The sequence below is a fragment of the Bufo gargarizans genome, chromosome 3 (assembly GCF_014858855.1).
Source record: "Bufo gargarizans isolate SCDJY-AF-19 chromosome 3, ASM1485885v1, whole genome shotgun sequence".
NCBI classification, from domain to species: domain Eukaryota; kingdom Metazoa; phylum Chordata; class Amphibia; order Anura; family Bufonidae; genus Bufo; species Bufo gargarizans.
This window is the reverse complement of record NC_058082.1, coordinates 387,750,684-387,771,195: the sequence shown is the minus strand read 5'-3', so window position 1 is coordinate 387,771,195 and position 20,512 is coordinate 387,750,684. Positions and strand designations below refer to the sequence as shown.

Below are 20,512 nucleotides of genomic sequence, written 5' to 3'. Positions count from 1 at the left end.
AATTGTCTTCCCCAAGTGGTGACCCAGTCTTTGCCTCATTTAAGATCGCTTAACAATTCAGGGACTTCTATGAAGATTTATATAATCTCCCCTCACCCCTTTCTCCAATATCCCACTCCTCGCTAGTTGACAGGTTCCTGAAATCAACATCCTGTTCGACTTTATCTATCAAAAACAGTCGCTTGAAGCCCCATTTACTATGGATGAATTATCCATAGCCTTGGCCCAAATGCCCCAGGGGAAAAGCCCTGGCCTGGACGGACTCCCTGCTTCCTATTACAAAACCTTCAGTAAACAGCTTTTGCCACGTCTACTTGATGTGTGCAATCAATCCTTGCAGGGTATTCCCTTATCTATGGATATGACATCCGCTCATATAGCTTTGATTCCTAAGGAGGGGAAGGACTCTAAACTGTGCACAAACTATAGGTCTATCTCCCTTTTGAACATTGACCTTAAAATTCTTGCGAAATTACTAGCGAACCGCTTGGCAGTCCTTCTCCCTCTTTTGGTACATATGGATCAGGTGGGCTTTGTGCGTAATAGAGAGGGTAGAGACAACACTACTAGAGTCATCAACGCACTGTGCTATGCTAGACATACCTCCACTCCTCTTGTACTCCTCAGCACTGACGCTGAAAAAGCGTTCGACCGCATAAACTGGAATTAAATAACTCCACGTTTTGGAGTTTCTTGGCCTGCCTAATCCATATATTAAAGCTTTATTTGCTATGTATAACCAGGCTACGGCACGGGTAATGGTTAACGGCGACCTATCATCTCCTTTCCGAATTCAAAATGGAACCCGCCAAGGCTGTCCCCTGTCCCCCTTGTTATTCATTCTGGCAATGGAACCCCTCCTATCCAAGCTTAGAGCAGACACTGAGGTCAAAGGCGTTTCCTTAGGGGGCCGGTGCTATAAACTTGCAGCATTCGCCGATGATGTTATGATTATGACATCCAATCCTAAAACCTATCTTCCCATAATTCAGGAGCATTTAAAGAATTATAGTGCAGTGTCCGATTTTAAGATCAATGAGAGTAAATCTACCATTATTTGCACCGGAATATCACCACAACTTAAACTCGCTTTAATGAAAAATTCCCCATTTAACTGGTCCTCCCCAACCATTTCCTATCTAGGTGTAAAACTCAGCCCCAACATTTCAGATTTATTTACGCTTAATTATGTCCCATTAAAAACCGCTTTATTCTTAGCACTAGATGAACTCAATAAATCAGCCACGACTTTATCATGGTTTGGTAGGAAAAACCTTCTCTCTGCTCTTATTATTCCCCGCCTCACATACCTACAACAGGTCCTCCCAATTCCCATTCCAAAGTCCTATTACACCTCTCTGAAACAGAAATTTAGAGCATTCATATGGAATAATAGGAAAGCGAGACTCTCCTACTCCTTCCTGTCTCGTTCTCGTATGGCAGGTGGGATTGGACTCCCAGACACTGAACTCTATGGGAAAGCCATCCTCATGTCAAGAATTATCGACTGGTTGAGAAACACAGCTAGCAAATCCTGGGTGGCATTAGAATAAAGTATTATTGGAATGCCAGCTTGTGCCCTATGTTTGGGCTACCATTACCCCCCCCCCCCCCCCCAAATCAACATGCAATCTTTCCCAATAATTAAAGCCACAGTTGAAGCCTGGAAGTGGTGGAACCACTCCCACTGCTCCATACCCTTTCCATCTCCCCTAGTTACTCTCAGTGACATCCTTGGTTCATCCTACATTGGGCATCGAAACACCTCTTCTAAATTAATTAGATCTTCCTCAATGCCAATCTCTCATCTTTTAGATTCCCAAGGCTTAACACCTTTGGACGAAACCATCAAAACCCTTCTAAAACCACAACCTTGTGACTTTACCCTCATTCCACACATTAAATCATTTGTCCATAGAAATAACGTGAATGGTGAACTCCTTCGTCCTCTTACATGGTTTGAAGCCTTAATAGTAAATCTCAACCCCCCCCCCCCCCCCAAAAAAAAGCTATCTCTCTTATCTATAACAAATTAAGATCCCTCCCCCCCCCCCCCCCTAATTGTTAAACCAGCATTCATCCGCTCTTGGGAAATAGAAACTGGTATTGACCTCCCTCTCCAAATCTTACCCTCACTATTTAATATTCCACACAAGTCATCTAGATGTGTTAGGGCCCAAGAGAATGGCTACAAAATCATGTTGCAATGGTACATCACCCCCAATCAAATCCTCTTGTTTCACCAGACCTACCTCCAGCGATTGTTGGAGATGCCAAAAGGAGATGGGAACCTTCCTCCATATCTGGTGGCTGTGTCCCCTTATTAACAAGTGGTGGGAGGAAATCTTTCAGATTTGCAACCAAATTTGCTCCTCCTCGGTTATTACTTCCCCCTTATGGGGCTTTGCGCTCTTTTTTCAATGACAAAACCTCTCCGCCCCCTACCTCCCTCTTCAAACAGCTTTTGGTAGCTGCTCGTCTCCTGATACCCAAATACTGGTTACAATCTAGCTTACCCTCAGTGGAGCAATGGAGGCTCAAGGTTGATCAGATCTACCGTTTCGAAGAGTTGGCTTCCTGGGAATCACGTACACACCCGGCATTTCTGAAAACGTGGGCCCCCTGGACGAAATACAGATTTCATTAGTACCAAACTACCCAGCCCCACCCTTTCTCCTTTCTACACCTTAGGCCCTGCCTTTTAAGTCCCCATAGTAATTTAAAGATATGACCAAATTGGTTCATTGACTAGAGGTAGATAGGGAGGGTCACTCATCCCATCACTAGTCCCTTCATACACCCCAAGTGGTTTAGAGTTGAGGATCTTGCTAATATTGTGGGCTTCCCCATACATTATTCTGTCTCTTAATTTGGTCAGCATTGTTGTCTTGTAATGTTTGGACTTTACTCCACATGTCTTAGAATATAACGTATATTCAATGGGTCTTTCGCCTATGGACTGTAACGGCTGTTATCCCCAATCCTTCCTGAACAATAATATATTCATATGTAATTGTGTACGGTACCGATTTACACCGTTGTTGGTGTTCTGTTTTACTCTGTATATTTTCCAGAAGTGAAAATAAAATTTATAAAAAAAAAAATCTCTGATGGGTAAGAAATCTAAAGAAGGAGATGGGACAGATGCCAAACTTCTATAGATCTGAGGATACAGTTGCAAGAAAAAGTATGTAAACCCTTTGATGGTTTGAATGATGTGGATTACTGCACAAATTGGTCATAAAATGTGATCTGATCTTCATCTAAGTCACAACAAAAGACAATCACAGTCTGCTTAAACTAATAACACACAAAGAATTAAATGTTACCATGTTTTTATTGAACACACCATGTAAACAGTCATAGTGCAGGTGGAAAAAGTATGTGAACCCTTGGATTTAATAACTCGTTGAACCTCCTTTGGCATCAATAACTTCAACCAAACGTTTCCTGTAGTTGCAGATCAGACGTGCACAACGGTCAGGAGTAATTCTTGACCATGGTCTAATAAAAAGTTCTTAACCTAGAGGCTGCCCTAGCCAAAAAATTGTATCCATCCGTGACTCGTTAGGTTTGTGTTAAAAAAATAAATAAAAAAGTTCTGAAAAGTGCCGAAATTTGTACTGTTAAGGAAGAGGGTCTAAGACCCAAGATTTTTTAAATGTTTGGCTTTGAATGGTTCTGAGTTGCTTCACCTGACCAAGAACAGAATTTTTCCAGATCTTGAGATTAATTCCTGATGTAATTTTCTTCTTCCTAGATGTTAGTGTGGAAGTTACTCTATTCGAAAGCCCCTGACACCTTAGAATGGTGGACTCCGGATCCATGCCGTCAACTTGAAGAACTCTCGCTGGGGATGAGTAATGGAACCCTGTACTAGGATATCCTCTCTGTTGGGAAGTATCCATGGTTCTTATAAGGATAGTTTTTTTGAGCAGGGAGAACCAAATCCTCTTTGGCCAAAATGGGGTAATTAATATAATGGTCGACCTTTCCTGAAGGGCATTTTGAATTACTATCTGGATCAACTGGAACGGAGGGCAAACAAAAGCCTGATCCCAATTCCATGTTTGGCAGAATGAGTCTACTGCCCAGGGTCTGTTGCAGGGGTTTAGTAAGCAGAACTTTTGGATTTGTGTGTTTCTTTTGGAGGCGAAAAGATCCACCGACAGAGAAACCCATCTGCACTTTATTATTTTAAATATTTCTGTATTCCGAGCTAATTCTCCCTGATTTATCTTCTTCCTGCTGAGAAAGTCTGCCACATAGTTTTGATGTCCTTTTAGGTAAGCTGCTGTTATGGAGCTTACTGTTCTTTCTACCCAGGAGAAGATTTTCTCTGAAAGGTCGATTTGTTTTTTGGACTTTGTTCCTCCTTGATGTTTGAGGCTATGACAGTGTTGTTATGTTGTCTGATAGAACCTTGATATGATGACCATGCAAGGTATCTAATGTGGCTTTTAAGGTTTCTCATACCGTACAAAGTTCTCGGTAATTTGATTTGGTTATATTTGTTGGCCAAACATCTTGGTAGAATCTGTCTACCTTTGCTCCCCAGCCTGACTTGTTTGCATCTGTTTGAATCTGGATGCCTGGGTTCTTTTGCCATACAACTCTTTCTGAAGTTTGATGATTTCGCCCACCAGTGAACGGATACTTTTACACGTTCTGGAATAGATACAGTTGCAAGAAAAAGTATGTGAACCCTTTGGAATGATATGGATTTCTGCACAAATTGGTCATAAAATGTGATCTGATCTTCATCTAAATCACAACAATAGACAATCACAGTCTGCTAATAAACACACAAAGAATTAAATGTTACCATGTTTTTATTGAACACACCATGTAAACATTCACAGTGCAGGTGTAAAAAGTATGTGAACCCCAAGACTAATGACATCTCCAAGAGCTAATTGGAGTGAGGTGTCAGCCCACTGGAGTCCAATCAATGAGATGAGATTGGAGGTGTTGGTTACAGCTGTCCTTCCCTATAAAAAAAAAAAAAAACACACCAGTTCTGAGTTTGCTTTTCACAAGAAGCATTGCCTCGCACAAAAGAGCTCTCAGAAGACCTACGATTAAGAATTGTTAACTTGCATAAAGCTGGAAAGGGTTATAAAAGTATCTCCAAAAGCCTTGCTGTTCATCAGTCCATGGTAAGACAAATTGTCTATAAATGGAGAAAGTTCAGCACTGCTGCTACTCTCCCTAGGAGTGTCCATCCTGTAAAAATGACTGCAAGAGCACAGCGCAGACTGCTCAATGAGGTGAAGAAGAATCCTAGCGTGTCAGCTAAAGACTTACAACAACTCTGGCATATGCTAACATCCCTGTTAGCGAATCTACGATGCGTCAAACACTAAACAAGAATGGATTTCATGGAAGGATACCACAGAAGAAGCCACTGCTTTCCAAAAAAACATTGCTGCATGTTTACAGTTTGCACAAGAGCACCTGGATGTTCCACAGCAGTACTGGCAAAATATTCTGTGGACAGATGAAACCAAAGTTGAGTTTTTTGGAAGAAACACACAACACTATGTGTGGAGAAAAAGAGGCACAGCACACCAACATCAAAACCTCATCCCAACCATGAAGTATGGTGGTGGGGGCATCATGGTTTGGGGCTGCTTTGCTGCGTCAGGGCCTGGACGGATTGCTATCATCAAAGAATAAAATGAATTCCCAAGTTTATCAAGACATTTTGCAGGAGAACTTAAGGCCATCTGTCCACCATCTGAAGTTCAACAGAAGATGGGTGTTGCAACAGGACAACAACCCAAAGCATAGAAGTAAATCAACAACAGAATGGCTTAAACAGAAGAAAATACGCCTTCTGGAGTTGCCCAGTCAGAGTCCTGACCTCAACCCAAATTAGATGCTGTGGCATGACCTCAAGAAAGCAATTCACACCAGACATCCCAAGAATATTGCTGAACTGAAACCGTTCTGTAAAGAGGAATGGTCAAGAATTACTCCTGACTGTTGTGCATGTCTGATCTGCAACTACAGGAAACGTTTGGGTGAAGTTATTGATGCCAAAGGAGGTTCAACCAGTTATTAAATCCAAGGGTTCACATACTTTTTCCACCTGCACTATGACTGTTTACATGGTGTGTTCAATAAAAACATGGTAACATTTAATTCTTTGTGTGTTATTAGTTTAAGCAGATTGTGATTGTCTTTTGTTGTGACTTAGATGAAGATCAGATCACATTTTATGACCAATTTGTGCAGTAACCCACATCATTCCAAAGGGTTTACATACTTTATCTTGCAACTGTATCCTCAGATCTATAGAAGTTTGGCATCTGTCCCGTGTCCTTCTTTAGATTTCTTACCCATCAGAGATTTTTTTTTTTATAAATTTTATTTTCACTTCTGGAAAATATACAGAGTAAACAGAACACCAACAATGCTGTAAATCTGTACTGTACACAATTACATATGAATATATTATTGTTCAGGAAGGATTGGGGATAACAGCCGTTACAGTCCATAGGCGAAAGACCCATTGAATATACGTTATATTCCAAGACATGTGGAGTAAAGTCCAAACATTACAAGACACAACAATGCTGACCAAATTAAGAGACAGAATAATGTATGGGGAAGCCCACAATATTAGCAAGATCCTCACCTCTAAACCACTTGGGGTGTATGAAGTTCTGCTTACTAAACCCTTGCAATAGACCCTGGGCAGTAGACTCATTCTGCCAAACATGGAATTGGGATCTGGCTTTTGTTTGCCCTCCGTTCCAGTTGATCCAGATAGTAATTCAAAATGCCCTTCAGGAAAGGTCGACCATTATATTAATTACCCCATTTTGGCCAAAGAGGATTTGGTTCTCCCTGCTCAAAAAAACTATCCTTATAAGAACCATGTATACTTCCCAACAGAGAGGATATCCTAGTACAGGGTTCCATTACTCATCCCCAGCCAGAGTTCTTCAAGTTGACGGCATGGATCCGGAGTCCACCATTCTAAGGTGTCAGGGGCTTTTGAATAGAGTAACTTCCACACTAACATCTAGGAAGAAGAAAATTACATCAGGAATTAATCTCAAGATCTGTAAAAATTCTGTTCTTGGTCAGGTGAAACAACTCAGAACCATTCAAAGCCAAACATTTAAAAAATCTTAGGTCTTAGCAGTACAAACAGTACAAATTTCGGCACTTTTCTGATCTTTTTTTTTTTTTAACACAAACCTAACGAGTCACTGATGGATACAATTTTTGGGCTAGGGCAGCCTCTAGGTTAAGACCTTTTTATTAGACCATGTGTCCTGTGTCCATGTGTCCCGTTCTGGGATCTAAACACAGACAAGAAGTCCCTTTGAACCATTAGACAACAGCTCAGTTATGTCCCTCTCTTACAAGACTGCTTTCCTAATTGCCAACTCTTCAGCGAGAAGATTAGATGAGATTAGGCCCTCTGAATCTGTGAACCTTATCTCAAAGTCCTAGACGATGGGATAATCCTGAAACTTGACCCAGAGTTCTTACCCAAGGCCGTAACAGATTTCCATAGAAATCAAGAAATATTGCTACCTTCTTTTTGCAATACCCTAAAAATGCTAGAGAAGAATAATTTCGTTCTTTGGATGTAAGAAGGACAGTTTTCCAATGCATAGAAGTTGCCAAAGAATTTAGACTGGTAGATAATCTTGGCCCTCCAGCTTTTGTAAAACGACAACTCCCATCATGCTCGGCTGTAGGCTTTCCAGGCATGCTGGGAGTTTACGTTTTGCTACAGCTAGAGGGCCGCAGGTTGGGCATCCCTGTTCTAGTTCAATTTGCAGGAAAAAAAGATGGTATCCAAAGCTAACGAACGTTAATAGGATCTCTCGTTAGTGATTATTTGGTTTGAAGGTACTGCAAATTACCCGATGAACTCTGCTGCAAGCACACAGCAATTCTGTATTGTGATGGCATTAGTGATTGTTCCTACCCAGCATGCAAATGCAGTAGTCTCCTCCACTGACGAGCAGGCGATTACCGGTAAGGAATCGCCTGCTGAATTGGCCCGTCTAAAGGGACCTTTAGCAAGTGACATGGAAAATTTTAAAATAACACTAAAATTCTTAAAATATGCATATCTTTTTCTGATGACATTCCCTTTAATGTGTTTGGATTTTGAATGGGATGTTGTAACACCCCCTGTAATTGTAATGTGGAGATTTCCCAATACTTTAGTCCATACACTATAGCTGTCAATCTGTTAGTAGGATTGCCCACTGGACACCTATTCGTAGAAAGAACCATATATTTAAATGAATTAACTTCAAGTTATAAATCAAAAAACTATAGCAGTGGCTTACAGGTACTGGGATATGGCTCACATGGGTGCGTAAGCTAAATGGTTGCCCGAAAACCAAGACTAAGATAATGAAGTATATAGCAAACAGCTAGCACTCTCACTAAGTAATAGAAATATATGGTAATATTTATTGGTATTTATTATATAAACATGTCTCATTAATATAGACCTGTTTATTAGTGAGATGAGGAATAAGCATCAAATCTAATATATAAAGATGAGTGTGTGTGTGCATGTCTGCTAAAGGAATTTGGCACACAGGTACATCAGGTGTCTGGGAAGGTTTTAGACCGGGTCTCGGCTCTCTAGCATGTACCGTTCCGGAAATATTCCCCCAAAAATGCATTAGCCAATAGAAGCCTGGTCACATGACCCTTCACTGCTGTAGGTCAGCTTTAGGCTACTTTCACACTTGCGCTTGATCGGATCCGTTCTGAACGGATCCGATCATATTAATGCAGACGGAGGCTCCGTTCAGTACGGATCCGTCTGCATTAATAACTTAGAAAAATTTCTAAGTGCGCAAGTAGCCTGAGCGGATCCGTTCAGACTTTCAATGTAAAGTCAATGGGGGACGGATCCGCTTGAAGATTGAGCCATATGGTGTCATCTTCAAGCGGATCCGTTCCCATTGACTTACATTGTAAGTCTGGACGGATCCGCACGGCCAGCGGAGGCGAGCGGAGCGGAGGCTGAACGCCGCCAGACTGATGCAGTCTGAGCGGATCCGCATCCTTTCAGACTGCATCAGGGCTGGACGGAAGCGTTCTGCTCCGCTCGTGAGCTCCTTCAAACGGAGCTCACGAGTGGACAGCAGAACGCTAGTGTGAAAGTAGCCTTAAAGGGACAGAGCGCTGTGGATGAAACAGAGTGCTGTGGAGGTCACAGTTCAGGGGGCAGGTAGGGTGGCCATTCAGGCCACCCTCAGAAGATGGACTTAAAAACCCAGCCCCCAGGTCCCGCTAAGCCATGCCTCTGACTCAAGTAGGCCACACCCACAGTCCGCAGCCGACTGGGATTGAAAAAATGAAATAAAAAATCAACTTCTGTTAGCTGCAGGGGTGGGTGACTTTCTTCTTGCAGCTCACACTTAAATAGCGCAGTGCTGCTGTCTGAGAGTGAGCTGTTCAAAAGGACATCCCTGTGTCCGTCCAGGCCCTGCATCGGACAGAGGACAGGGAGTCTGAAAGCCGGACTGTCCTGCCTAAAACCGGACCTCTAGCCACCCTAGGGGCATGCTGCTGTAGAAGCCACTGTTAAGGGGACGGAGTGTTGTGGAAATCACTGTTAAGGAGATGGGGTACTGTGGAGGTCACTAATAAAGGGGCCGCCGCTGTTTTGGTCACTGTTAAGGGGTTGGGTTGCGGTGGAGGTCACTGTTAAGGGGGTGGGATGCTGTGGAGGTCACTGTTAAGGGGGCGAGGTGTTGTGGAGGTCACATTTTAAGGGAACAGAGCTCTGTGGAGGTCACTGTTAAGGGGGCGGGTTATTGTGGAAATCACTTAATGAGACTGGGTACTGTGTAGGTCACTATCAAAGGTGTGGCCGCTGTGGAGGTCACTGTTAAAGGGGAGGAGTACTGTAGATATCACTGCTATCTTTTAACGACACACACAAACATTAAATCAAATAGATGAAATGTACCCATGCAAAGCCGGGTCCTTCTGCTAGTATGAAATGGTGACATTAAATCGATCCAGATATAAGTGTGATATTAAGAGGTAAACAGTACAAGTAAATATAGAAGAATACAATAAAAATCCAACTAAAAAATATGGAAAACAAATTTTAAACCTGGTAATTCTCCTATATATCTAGGTACTACACACTTTCTAAAAATTATAGCATTGTCCAATATATTCTGCCATCATGGTCAATGTGTTATAAAATCTCTAGAGCGCTGTAGGTTGGTAAAAGTTCTGATCCAAAATAATAGTCATTTCATATAACTATATGTCCAACCGCCAAATGTTTGCTTCCCCTGTGATAAAACGGCACAATGCAATAGAAATTGATTATTTATGCTGTATGGGTGGCCCCACAGAAAAAAAGGTGTACTACCTAGATGTATAGGAGGACTTCCAGGTTTATCATTTTTTTTACTTATTTTTCATTTTGTCATTTAGATTTTATGGTTTTCTTCTATTTTGCTTTTGCTGTTTACCATTTCCTATTATAAAATATATGTATAAAATGGTGGCATTAAATCGATCCTGATACAGGCCTGATATTGAGATATATATTTGATGCTTATTCCTCATCTCACTAAGACCCCTTTCACATGGGCGAGTATTCCGCGCGGATGCGCGAGTTGAACGCATTGCACCCGCACTGAATCCCGACCAATTCATTTCTATGGGGCTGTTCACATGAGCGGCGATTTTCACGCATCTCTTTCTGTGTTTTTCACGTAAAGCAGGCCCTATAGAAATGAATGGGGTTGTGTGAAAATCGCAAGCATCCGCAAGCAAGTGCGGATGCGGTGCGATTTTTACGCACGGTGGCTAGTAGACTGTCTGGACGGAGACCCGATAATTATTATTTTCCCTTATAACATGGTTATAAGGGAAAAAAATAGCATTCTGAATAGAGAATGCATAGTAATATTTCACAGCTCTTCTGGTAAAGAATTCAGAAGTCCCCACCCACCCCTTACCTGTCTAAGGGAATTTACATTGCGCAGCTTTTCACCATATTGTTTCGGCAATTTATATATTTTTGCACATTTTAGGCTGAGTACATATCGCCATTTAGCTTTCCGTTCTTCTGAACAAAGAAAAATAAAGATGCTCAAAATAACAGATGTTAAATTTGTTTATCAGTTATGATCAGTTAGCACCAGTTTGCACTATAAATAACTAAACCTTATTTTTCTGAGCATCTGTTATGCTCAATTTTTGTCACTTCCATCAGGGATCAGTTATTTTTTATGGAAAAAAAAGTCCTATATGCAATAACTGATCTCTGACGGAACTGATGCAAACTGATCATAACTGATGTTCAAAACAAAAGATCAGGTTTTTTTTAGCACTTTTTCTGATGGAAAGCTTAATAGCTTAATGGTGATGTAAACTCAGCCTTAGGGCTGTTTTACACGAGCGGATGCCATGCGTGACAGTCAAGACCCGCTGCGGACAAAAGCAGCACAGAGCATTAACACTTTTTATTACAAAATCACAGTCAGATAAAGTTGTCACTGTGATTTTGTAGTAAAAAGATTACAGAGAGGCACGGAGCATTATCAATCATGTTCATGCTTCGCGCTTCTGCATTCCACAGCGGGTCTTGGCTGTGATTCACGCAGCCGATGTTACGCACGGCATCCGCTTGTGTGAAACAGCCCTGAGACTTATGCCACCATTTGGCATTCATTTAACATATATGTCGTGTATATGTTAAACATGGGACAAAAACCTTAGGCTTCATGCACACAACCGTATGTATTTTCCAGTCGTATACACATAACGTATGATTTCAGTGTGTCCTCAGTTCACATTTTGCATTTAAGTATAGGGCATGTTCTATCCTTTTGCGGAATGTACATACGGATCATCCATGTACTTTCCCCATCAGTATATCTGGTCCGCAAACAGAATATGTCCGCAAAATACAGACCCATCAATGGGGCCACAAAATAAAAAAAATGCGGAGAGCACATGGACCGCATCCATATTTTGGAGATCTGTGGTTTGCAGACCACAAAATGGACACCATTGTGCGCATAAGGCCTTAGTTGGTGGAATTTCTGCTTATATGCAAAAATTTCCCAGTTCAGTGTAATGAGGTAGCAGCTTGAAAGTGTATGGGCCGCCTTCATCATTAGTATTCAAGCTAGACTTACAATTGGTATGGTGGGTATACAGTGTCTGCCTTTGGGGATCCACACTTAAAGCCGATTTGTACCTATGAAACTGGCTGACCTGTTACATGTGTGCTTGGCAGCTGAAGGCATCTGTGTTGGTCCCATGTTCATATGTGACCACATTGCTGAGAAAAATTAGCTTTTAATATATGCAAATGATAGGCGGTGACTGGGATGAGCCTTCCTAGCGTCACCCCGCTACCTGTATATATACCTGTATGTGCAAGACTAATAAATCATCATATTAGTGAACTGATAAAAAAAAATTATTGTGGCATTGCAATATTGCAAACATAATATGTATATGCATGTTTGGGTACAAGTGATTTATTTAAATAATGTGTTTTAAATCTGTGCCAATTTATTGAATTGTGTTTATAAATGAATTGCTTATTTTTCTTTATCTTAGCATTGGGCCTGTGATAAATTTATTTATTTTTTGTACATATTTTATGTTAAATTAGTTATTTATCAGGTGTTTTCATATTCATACATACACAAGGTCTCAAGAATCAAATGAAAATTATCTTCACGGTTTTAAAGGGGTTCTCCAGGAATAATGAGTTTTTAGCAAGTGCTCACTGCCTACCTCTCTAAACAAAAGATTCAGACTTACTTGCTCCCCACAGCTCCTATCCTTCACATTTCGTCTGCTGTATCCATGTTCCAGTCTCCAACATGTTGACATCTGGTACAGCATGGGCGTGGACACCTGCTCCTTTGCAGTCAATGAATTACTTCAGTGGTGACATGGCCACAAGCAATCATGCCACTGCTGCACCAGATGTCAGCTCTGCAGGTAACAGAACTTTGACAGCCCAAAGCGGCATTGAGCAGGTAAGTATGAATATTCTGTTTAGATGGGTAGGCTATGGGCATTTGCTTAAAACTCATTATTCCCAGAGAATATCTTTAAAGAGGACCTTTCATCTGTTTACCCTAGTCTAATTAGGGTCTTACCTTATAGGGCGGCCCCCTGATGTCATCGCACTTTTTTTTTTTCATCCGCTGTTGGCCCCTGTTGATTTCGGCGCCTTATATTCTAATTAGCTGACTTAGTTATACTAGGCAGAGACCTGAGCGGTTCTCTTCTTCCTGGCTGTGAGCGCATCCAATCAGAGCGCACCGCTCATAGCCATGGAGGAGCTCATTCTACCTGGTTACGAGCGGTGCGCTCTGATTGGATGCGCTCACAGCCAGGAAGAAGAAAACTGCTCCACTCTCCGCCTCGTATAACCAAGTTGGCTAATTAGAATATGAGGCGCCAAAATCAACGGGGGCCAACAGCGGATGAAAAAAAAAAGTGTGATAACATCAGTGGGGGCCACCCTATAAGGTAAGACCCTAATTAGACTAGGGCTAAACAGATGAAGGGTCCTCTTTAAGAAGGGGTTTGGCTTAAATGTCTGTCAGATTATAACTATTATATATTAGTAGTCTGTCGCCAGAAAATTCACTGTTAAACTGGGCACAATGCTTTGTAGGTCTAGTTAAGCTGAATGTAATGATTTCACTTAGCAGTCCATTGCTTCATTCTGGAGTAAGAGCATTTTTAACTCATGTGGAAAGAGGCAGTTAGGTGCACCAAGGGTAGTCCTAAGCCAATGCTGTGCACATTTGCTCCTTATGATTCCTCTGACAGCCTTTCACTGATTGACTGGGCCAGGATGGCCCTACCGTGTTGGCTGGCCTTGTCTATCTATAAGGAGAGCGAGGGGCTCAGTCATATGAGTTGCAGTAATGAAATTTGCACAAATTGGGTCTGCCTGTGATTCCACTATTTTACTTAGTATTTTGTTTTCTATTGACTGTAGATATGTTTTTCTTTTTCTCCAACAAATTACAAACACTATTTCAATTGGTCAAAATTTTCATCCTGAATCATCAAGATCATATGTTTAATTTGTGTTCCCTTAGAGTTTGAAATGCTCAGTGCAGACACTTCTCTAAGTAATCTGTAGTTGGTTGCATCACAGGCCTTATGTGCAGTCTGCATTCTGCTCCTGGATTTACAGGACTTCTGAGGAGTAGCTGTTTAAATGCTTTCCACATATGTATGTATTTATTTAGCTAAATCATTCCATATTTCACTGTGTTTATTTGTGAAGTTAGTCAGGATGTGCATTTTGAACAAGGTTGAAAGGTTCACCAGGTATACATTTTATTCATCTATGTGTGCAGAAAGTTATCTTAATGAAAGTGTATAGATAATGGGAATTATATTCTGTGATCAAAGACTTATCTTATTCTTTTTTGTGTTCTGTTTTAAAGATCCCTGTACTGAATGTGCAAGTGAAACTTGTCCCTGCCTTCTGCACTGTTGCAGGCACCATATTTTCCTCTATCAATTACTTCAGAGTAATCTTTACAGGTGGAGTGGGAAAAAATGGATCAACAATAGCTGTAAGTACAAACACTTTGTAAATTGTATTATACTAAGAATTTCGAGTGACCGACTGAATCTGACATAGCTTCAACAGAGACAAATCCTTTGTAAGAAAATGTTTGTAGCTATAGAAGTCTCAATACACACAGAAGCTCCGCTTCTCTGCACCAACAACACAGTGTATATCTAGGACAAGTATATATAATCCATATAAAAATGCATCTTATTGCATTTATTGATGTTGGTAACGGAAATTAAAATGTATGGCAGAGAGATACTGCTAAATGTAAGAACAATAAATCACTTGCTGATGACCTTTCCCTTGCCATTAAAAAGGCTGACTGAAGAAGTCAGAAAAGTTCTGGTGTATGAAACCTCTTTGGGGAGATTTAGCAAGAATGTGCTTTCTGCGCCAGTCTTGATATCCCCTGCATTGCCAGAGGATGCACACACATTTATGATGCGGCACACTCCTCGTCATAAATGAGGTATATCCTCCGTCAGTTTGCGCGCCTAAACAGAAATCTATCATTACTTTTATGTCAATGGTTATTAGATTCATAAATTATGAATCATCTCTCCATTTCCTTCCTCGTCTTTCACCTCCCCTCTCTATAGACTTCTATGAGATGATTAACTCTGATCCTTCAGTGAACAGGCAACCCATCTTGGTCTCACAAGACTTAATATCTTACAAATTTCAGTGAGCAAGTTAGTTTGGAAAAGGGTGTGAGAGAAAATAATTAGAACAGTTTTCTATGAAGAGCATAGTTTATAACTGAGTAGTTTAGGATGTGTTCACACAGTGTTTTTTGATGCACATATTCTGCACTGAACGCAATGTCAAATCCATTCCCATTGAATCAGAAAACTGCAATGGGTTACAATATGTACATTAGTGTGTGTGACTCAAAGACTGAGCATCGTCTGTTAAAGAGGAGACTGTCACATTGAACAGATTCATGTGTACTGTAGTATTGTGTAAAAAGATTCAGCAGAACAGCTCTTTTATGTGGCAGTATTTTGATTAGTGTTTTGCATTGTTATTTAAAACCCCCCCAAAGTGAACGGGGGCAACAGCGGGGGAACAGAGCGCTAGACAGACACACTAGTAAGCGATATTACATCCATGAATTATGCCCTACACAACCCCCTACTTATTTCATAATGTCTGGACCCATGAAAGGCTGTCTTTAAGAAATCCTTGCCAAGGCATGCTAAATATAAACCTACTCAACCGATTTGGATTCTAGTGAATCTGATTTGGAGGAAGAGGGGCAGATTTAAGACTCAGATTCATCCTCAGATGATCAATCAGGAAGACCCCTGATCCACATAGAGGATACTGATATCCTCCTCAAACAGTTTGTCTGAATTACAGAAAATTCAGGAATTTATACTTAAGATAAGTGAGGTCAACCAAAAGAAAACTACTATTTACACACATACCTAGTACTGATCTTACCCCTTTGTTTACATGCAGTTGCAGAGCTATGGGGTGTGTAGCAACATTCTGTGATGTTCGTCTGATGAATAATTGTGGGTATCATAAGATGAAGCCATTTTGGTGGCAAAACGTGCGTCGAGGGTTTTTCTTATACATGGTAGACCTGACCGTATACTTATTTATTATGCCTTTTGTTTCTTGCTCTACATTTGCTCTTGCAGCTGCACTCTATATATTTATTTGTAGTAGCCTTAAAGATGAATATCCGTTTAGTCTTGCTCATATGTTATTCTAATTTTATTTTAAACTGGCTATGTGGATTAGGGCTATCGATCCCTATTTTGCCTGTATTGTGTGAGTGTTGGACTCTGTGTGGTGGTGGTCATTATATATTTTTTGGTGACCATTGTCCATTTAGTCACGGATCTGTACCTTTTTACACACTTACACTCATACAAATAGGCACTCTGGGATTATATATATATGTTACAGTTGCTGGCGCTGTATAGTAATTGATGCTTTATCATTTCAATTATAACTATTGTTATTTATGGGATATTGATTCAAAAGACGTATTGATATATATTGGTCTAGTGAGTCTGTTTACCTTGTAAATGCTTTGATTCTGCAACAACTCCATGGAGCTGTATTCCATCTGGCGTCTGCTATTTGAAGTGATGTGTTTGTCAATTATACATGATATCTAAATAAACTATAGATTTTTATATATTGAGTGCTTTTTAGTTCATGTTTTTTTGGGCAGTTCTGATAGGCTCACAGATGGCTCTTTTCCTGCTGCAGCTCTTCCAAGTAGCCACCAGTAACATACAGGGGGTGTGGTTTTGTGTCAACATGCTTTGCCCAGTTTTCGGACATCAGTGCTGATGTTCTTATAGCCCACATACACTGGCAGCTGTCAAGCTAGCCTCTATGAGGATGCCTTCTGAATGTACTGGACATGCCTGACAGCTCTCAGCTTAAGGATGGATGGAGCATGACAAGACAGATAAGCCTGCAAGGAGTGTGGCTTGTCCTTCCAGCAAGCACAGCCTACAGATCAGACTTCAGTGACGTTTCCGTGTGCAGGGGCAGGACTGCTCCCTCCTGCAGCCCTAGGTTGGTGCACGGAACATCATCTGAGCAAACAAAGAACCTGATGTCACCAATCAGTGAGCTATGAGAAAGGGACCAGTATATAAGAAGATGATAAACAATTGAAAAATCCATAACTGTTTTTTTTTTAGCTACAAACAGAATAAAAAAAATAACTTGGAAAACCCCTTTAAAGCCATTATATATACTGTGGGGTTAGAGAACGTTAAGGAATCTCGATTGGCTAAAGAACAAATGTTTGATAGTCTAAGGCACAAGAAGTCTACAATGTTTCCGTTTCAGGATAATATCTGTGCTCTGACTAAGAAGGAGTGGGTAAAGCCAGATAAGAGTGTTTTCATTCCTAGAGAGCTTTAAAGAAAGTACCCATTCACAGAGGAAGATGTGTCTGTGGCACACTTATCCCTAACGTGGATGTCTCAATAGCGAAGATTAGCAGGAGGATGTCCTTGCATTTTAAACACTCGGGTGACCTTAAAAATCCAGTGGATAAAAGGGAGGACGTTTATCTTGGGAAGGATTGGGAGGCTTCTACATGCCCCTTCAAGCCTAACATGGGCACAACCTCAGTTGTTATGCCTCTCTGAATTGGACCTGAATAGGACCCCTAGGGATCAGTTGTTGACATTTGGATGCTGAGCTGGGACAGGGAAGTGGATGTGGTCGCTGATGATGCTTGCGAAGGTGCAGGGCAGGAGGCATCCGGGCCTGCGTCTTGGACAGGGGATTGGCCAGCACGTAACACAGGGAAAGAGGAGGCAATGGTGTGACCCGCAGACACAGATTGTGGACCCAGGCGTTCAGCCCACCTATTAGGGTGCTTTGATGACATGTGGCATATAATGCTGGTGATGGTGAGGTTGCTAGTGTTCACGCCCCGGCTCATTTTGGTGTGGCACAAGTTGCAAACTATTATTCTTTTGTCCTCCGCAATTCCTCAAAAAAGCGCCATACATTCCAAACACCTACCCCTTGGCAAGGGAAATTTACGCAAGGGGGTACTCGGGGCAACAGTTGCGGGCCTGTTCGGTGGTGCCTTTTGCCACCCCACTGCCTCTTCCAGCCTGTTGAAGTGCTGCAGATCCCTCCCCCTCTGTATTGCTCTCCTCGCTCGGCTTGTTGCCACCTTCCTAGGTTGGGTCAGTGACCTCGTTGTCCAGCACCTCCTCTTCCACTTCCTCACTCTGATCATCCTCCTGATTTGTTGACCTAACCACAACCATAGTGATTGACTACTGTGTGTATTCCTCTTCCTTAACTTCTTGAGACAGTAATTACGGTTGAGTCATTGGCAACTGTGTCTCGTCATCATCCACCTCATTAAATACTAATTGCCGTTCCCCCGCGTCATGTTCTTGGGATGCTCAAGAGGTTGGGAATTGGGGCACAAGATCTCAGGTCCCTCTTCAAGCGTGCTTGGTGAGAAAGCAAAATCAATAAATGGAGATGCAAAGGGGTCCTCGGAATATCAGAGTGTGGGATCACTTGTTTAGCCAGACTGTAAATGGTGGAAGGAAGGAGGATCAGGGTGAGGATTGTGTGGACCAGACTTCTGGCTACTGAGACTGGACTTGGTGTTAGCCAGGGTGGTGCTTAAACAACTAGAAGCACTATCTGCTGCAATCCAACAGACCACCTGCTCGCACTGGGCTCACTTCAAGAGTGGTCTCCTGCGCCGCCCTGCAAACTGGGACATGAAGCTAAGTATCTTGGATGATTGTTTTTCTTGTGCTCGGGCAGCAGGCACAGTTTCAGTGCGCCAAGGGCCATGGCCTCTGCCTGCACCATCAGCATCACGGCCACTTCCCCATCCCTTAATGCTCTCCTTCTTCATATTAAATGTTATATGCACGTTTGACACACAAGATGTGGCACGGATGTGTCAGTTCACAGCATGAAAAAGTATGGAAAAGGGAAAATAGATTTCACTTATAGTTTTACTATCTATGGTCCTGACACACACACTATGGCAGCACAGATGTGACAATTCACTGCAGACAACGTTTATAGGCAAAGTGTGGATAAATTATGGGAAAAATATATTTGTTGTCGCTAATATTTTTCCCAATATCTGGCCCTGACACCCACGCTATTGCAGCACAGGTGGGACAATTTACTGCTGGGACCGTTTATAGGAAAAATGTGGATAAATTATGGAAGAAATTATAATTGTTTTCAATAATAGTCTTCCTATCTCTGCCCCGACACATAGAAGGTATTGCTGAACAAATGTCACAAGTCACTGCAGACACCCTCTATAGAAAAAGAATCGCAAAGTATGGGGAAAAAAAAATCGAAGACTACTTTGCAAGATTAAATTGCTGCCACCACACACAATAGTCCTTAAAAAGACTTTTGGGACTTTGAAACATTTTAAAATTGAATAAATTGCGATCACAAACTCCCTACACTATCTGTCCCTTCCTAAGCGCAGCTCTCCCTGACTCGCAATGAGCCAAACCCACGTCATCGGGTGCTATATAGCACCCGATGATTCTTTCCGGCTAGCCAATCACAGTAATGCCAGTAGCCAACATGGTGGGCCCTGTGTATGGCAGCAGTGGTCTTGTGTTTAGTGTATGATGTTGGATAAATGTAAAATTGTCTACATTTATTTCTGCAATGGTTTCCCTGCAGAAATATCAGACTCATAACGTTATGTGGGCCTATGCATTGTATATGTGAATTACCGCAAAATTCGTACGCCTCAAAAAAATACTCCTCAAAATTGTTAAGAGGAGTATTTTACTCTTCTGGAAAAAAATGTAGTGAGCTCTGCTGTCGGCTGTAACATACAGCTGACAGTCTGCTACAAACTGCAGACCTAACGCCTTCCATGCCATGGGACCGCTGTATGGAAGTGGCTTACAATCAGGCCGCTTCTCTGCTGTGGCAGTGGCCTGATGCCATCCCTTTTATTACCTTACATCACAAAAAGTGTAATACCAAGCGATAAAAAATTTGTATGTGCCCCAAAATGGTACCAATCAAACCATCATCTCTTCCAGCAAAAAATGAGACCCTAAAATTGCCCAAAAAATAAATTGAAAAGAAATGGCTTTCAGAAAATCGAAACGCAATAACAACATTTTATTAGTTTAGTTTTTTTTCAAAAATTAATTTATTGTATAAATCCAAAATAAAATTATAAAAAATACACATTAGGTATTGCCACGTTGTTACGACCTGCTCTGTAAAAATATCACAATCTACTCTGTCAGGTGAGCATTATAAAAGACCAAAAATATAAAAACTGTGCCAGAACAGCAATTTTTTTTGTTACCTTGCCTATATATATATATATATATATATACAGACGTGGACAAAATTGTTGGTACCCTTTGGTCAATGAAAGAAAAAGTCACAATGGTCACAGAAATA

The 20,512-nt window shown here is 41.4% G+C and overlaps 1 protein-coding gene across 1 annotated transcript in view; it reads left to right on the top strand.

Moving 5' to 3' along the window:
• The window catches only part of CEPT1 (choline/ethanolamine phosphotransferase 1), a 295,146-nt gene that overhangs the window by 235,321 nt on the left and 39,313 nt on the right, over positions 1-20,512 (top strand). Inside the window, exon 6 of the mRNA XM_044288220.1 lies at positions 14,457-14,588. Coding sequence (XP_044144155.1) covers positions 14,457-14,588 — 132 coding nt within the window. The remainder of the gene's footprint in view (positions 1-14,456; positions 14,589-20,512) is intronic.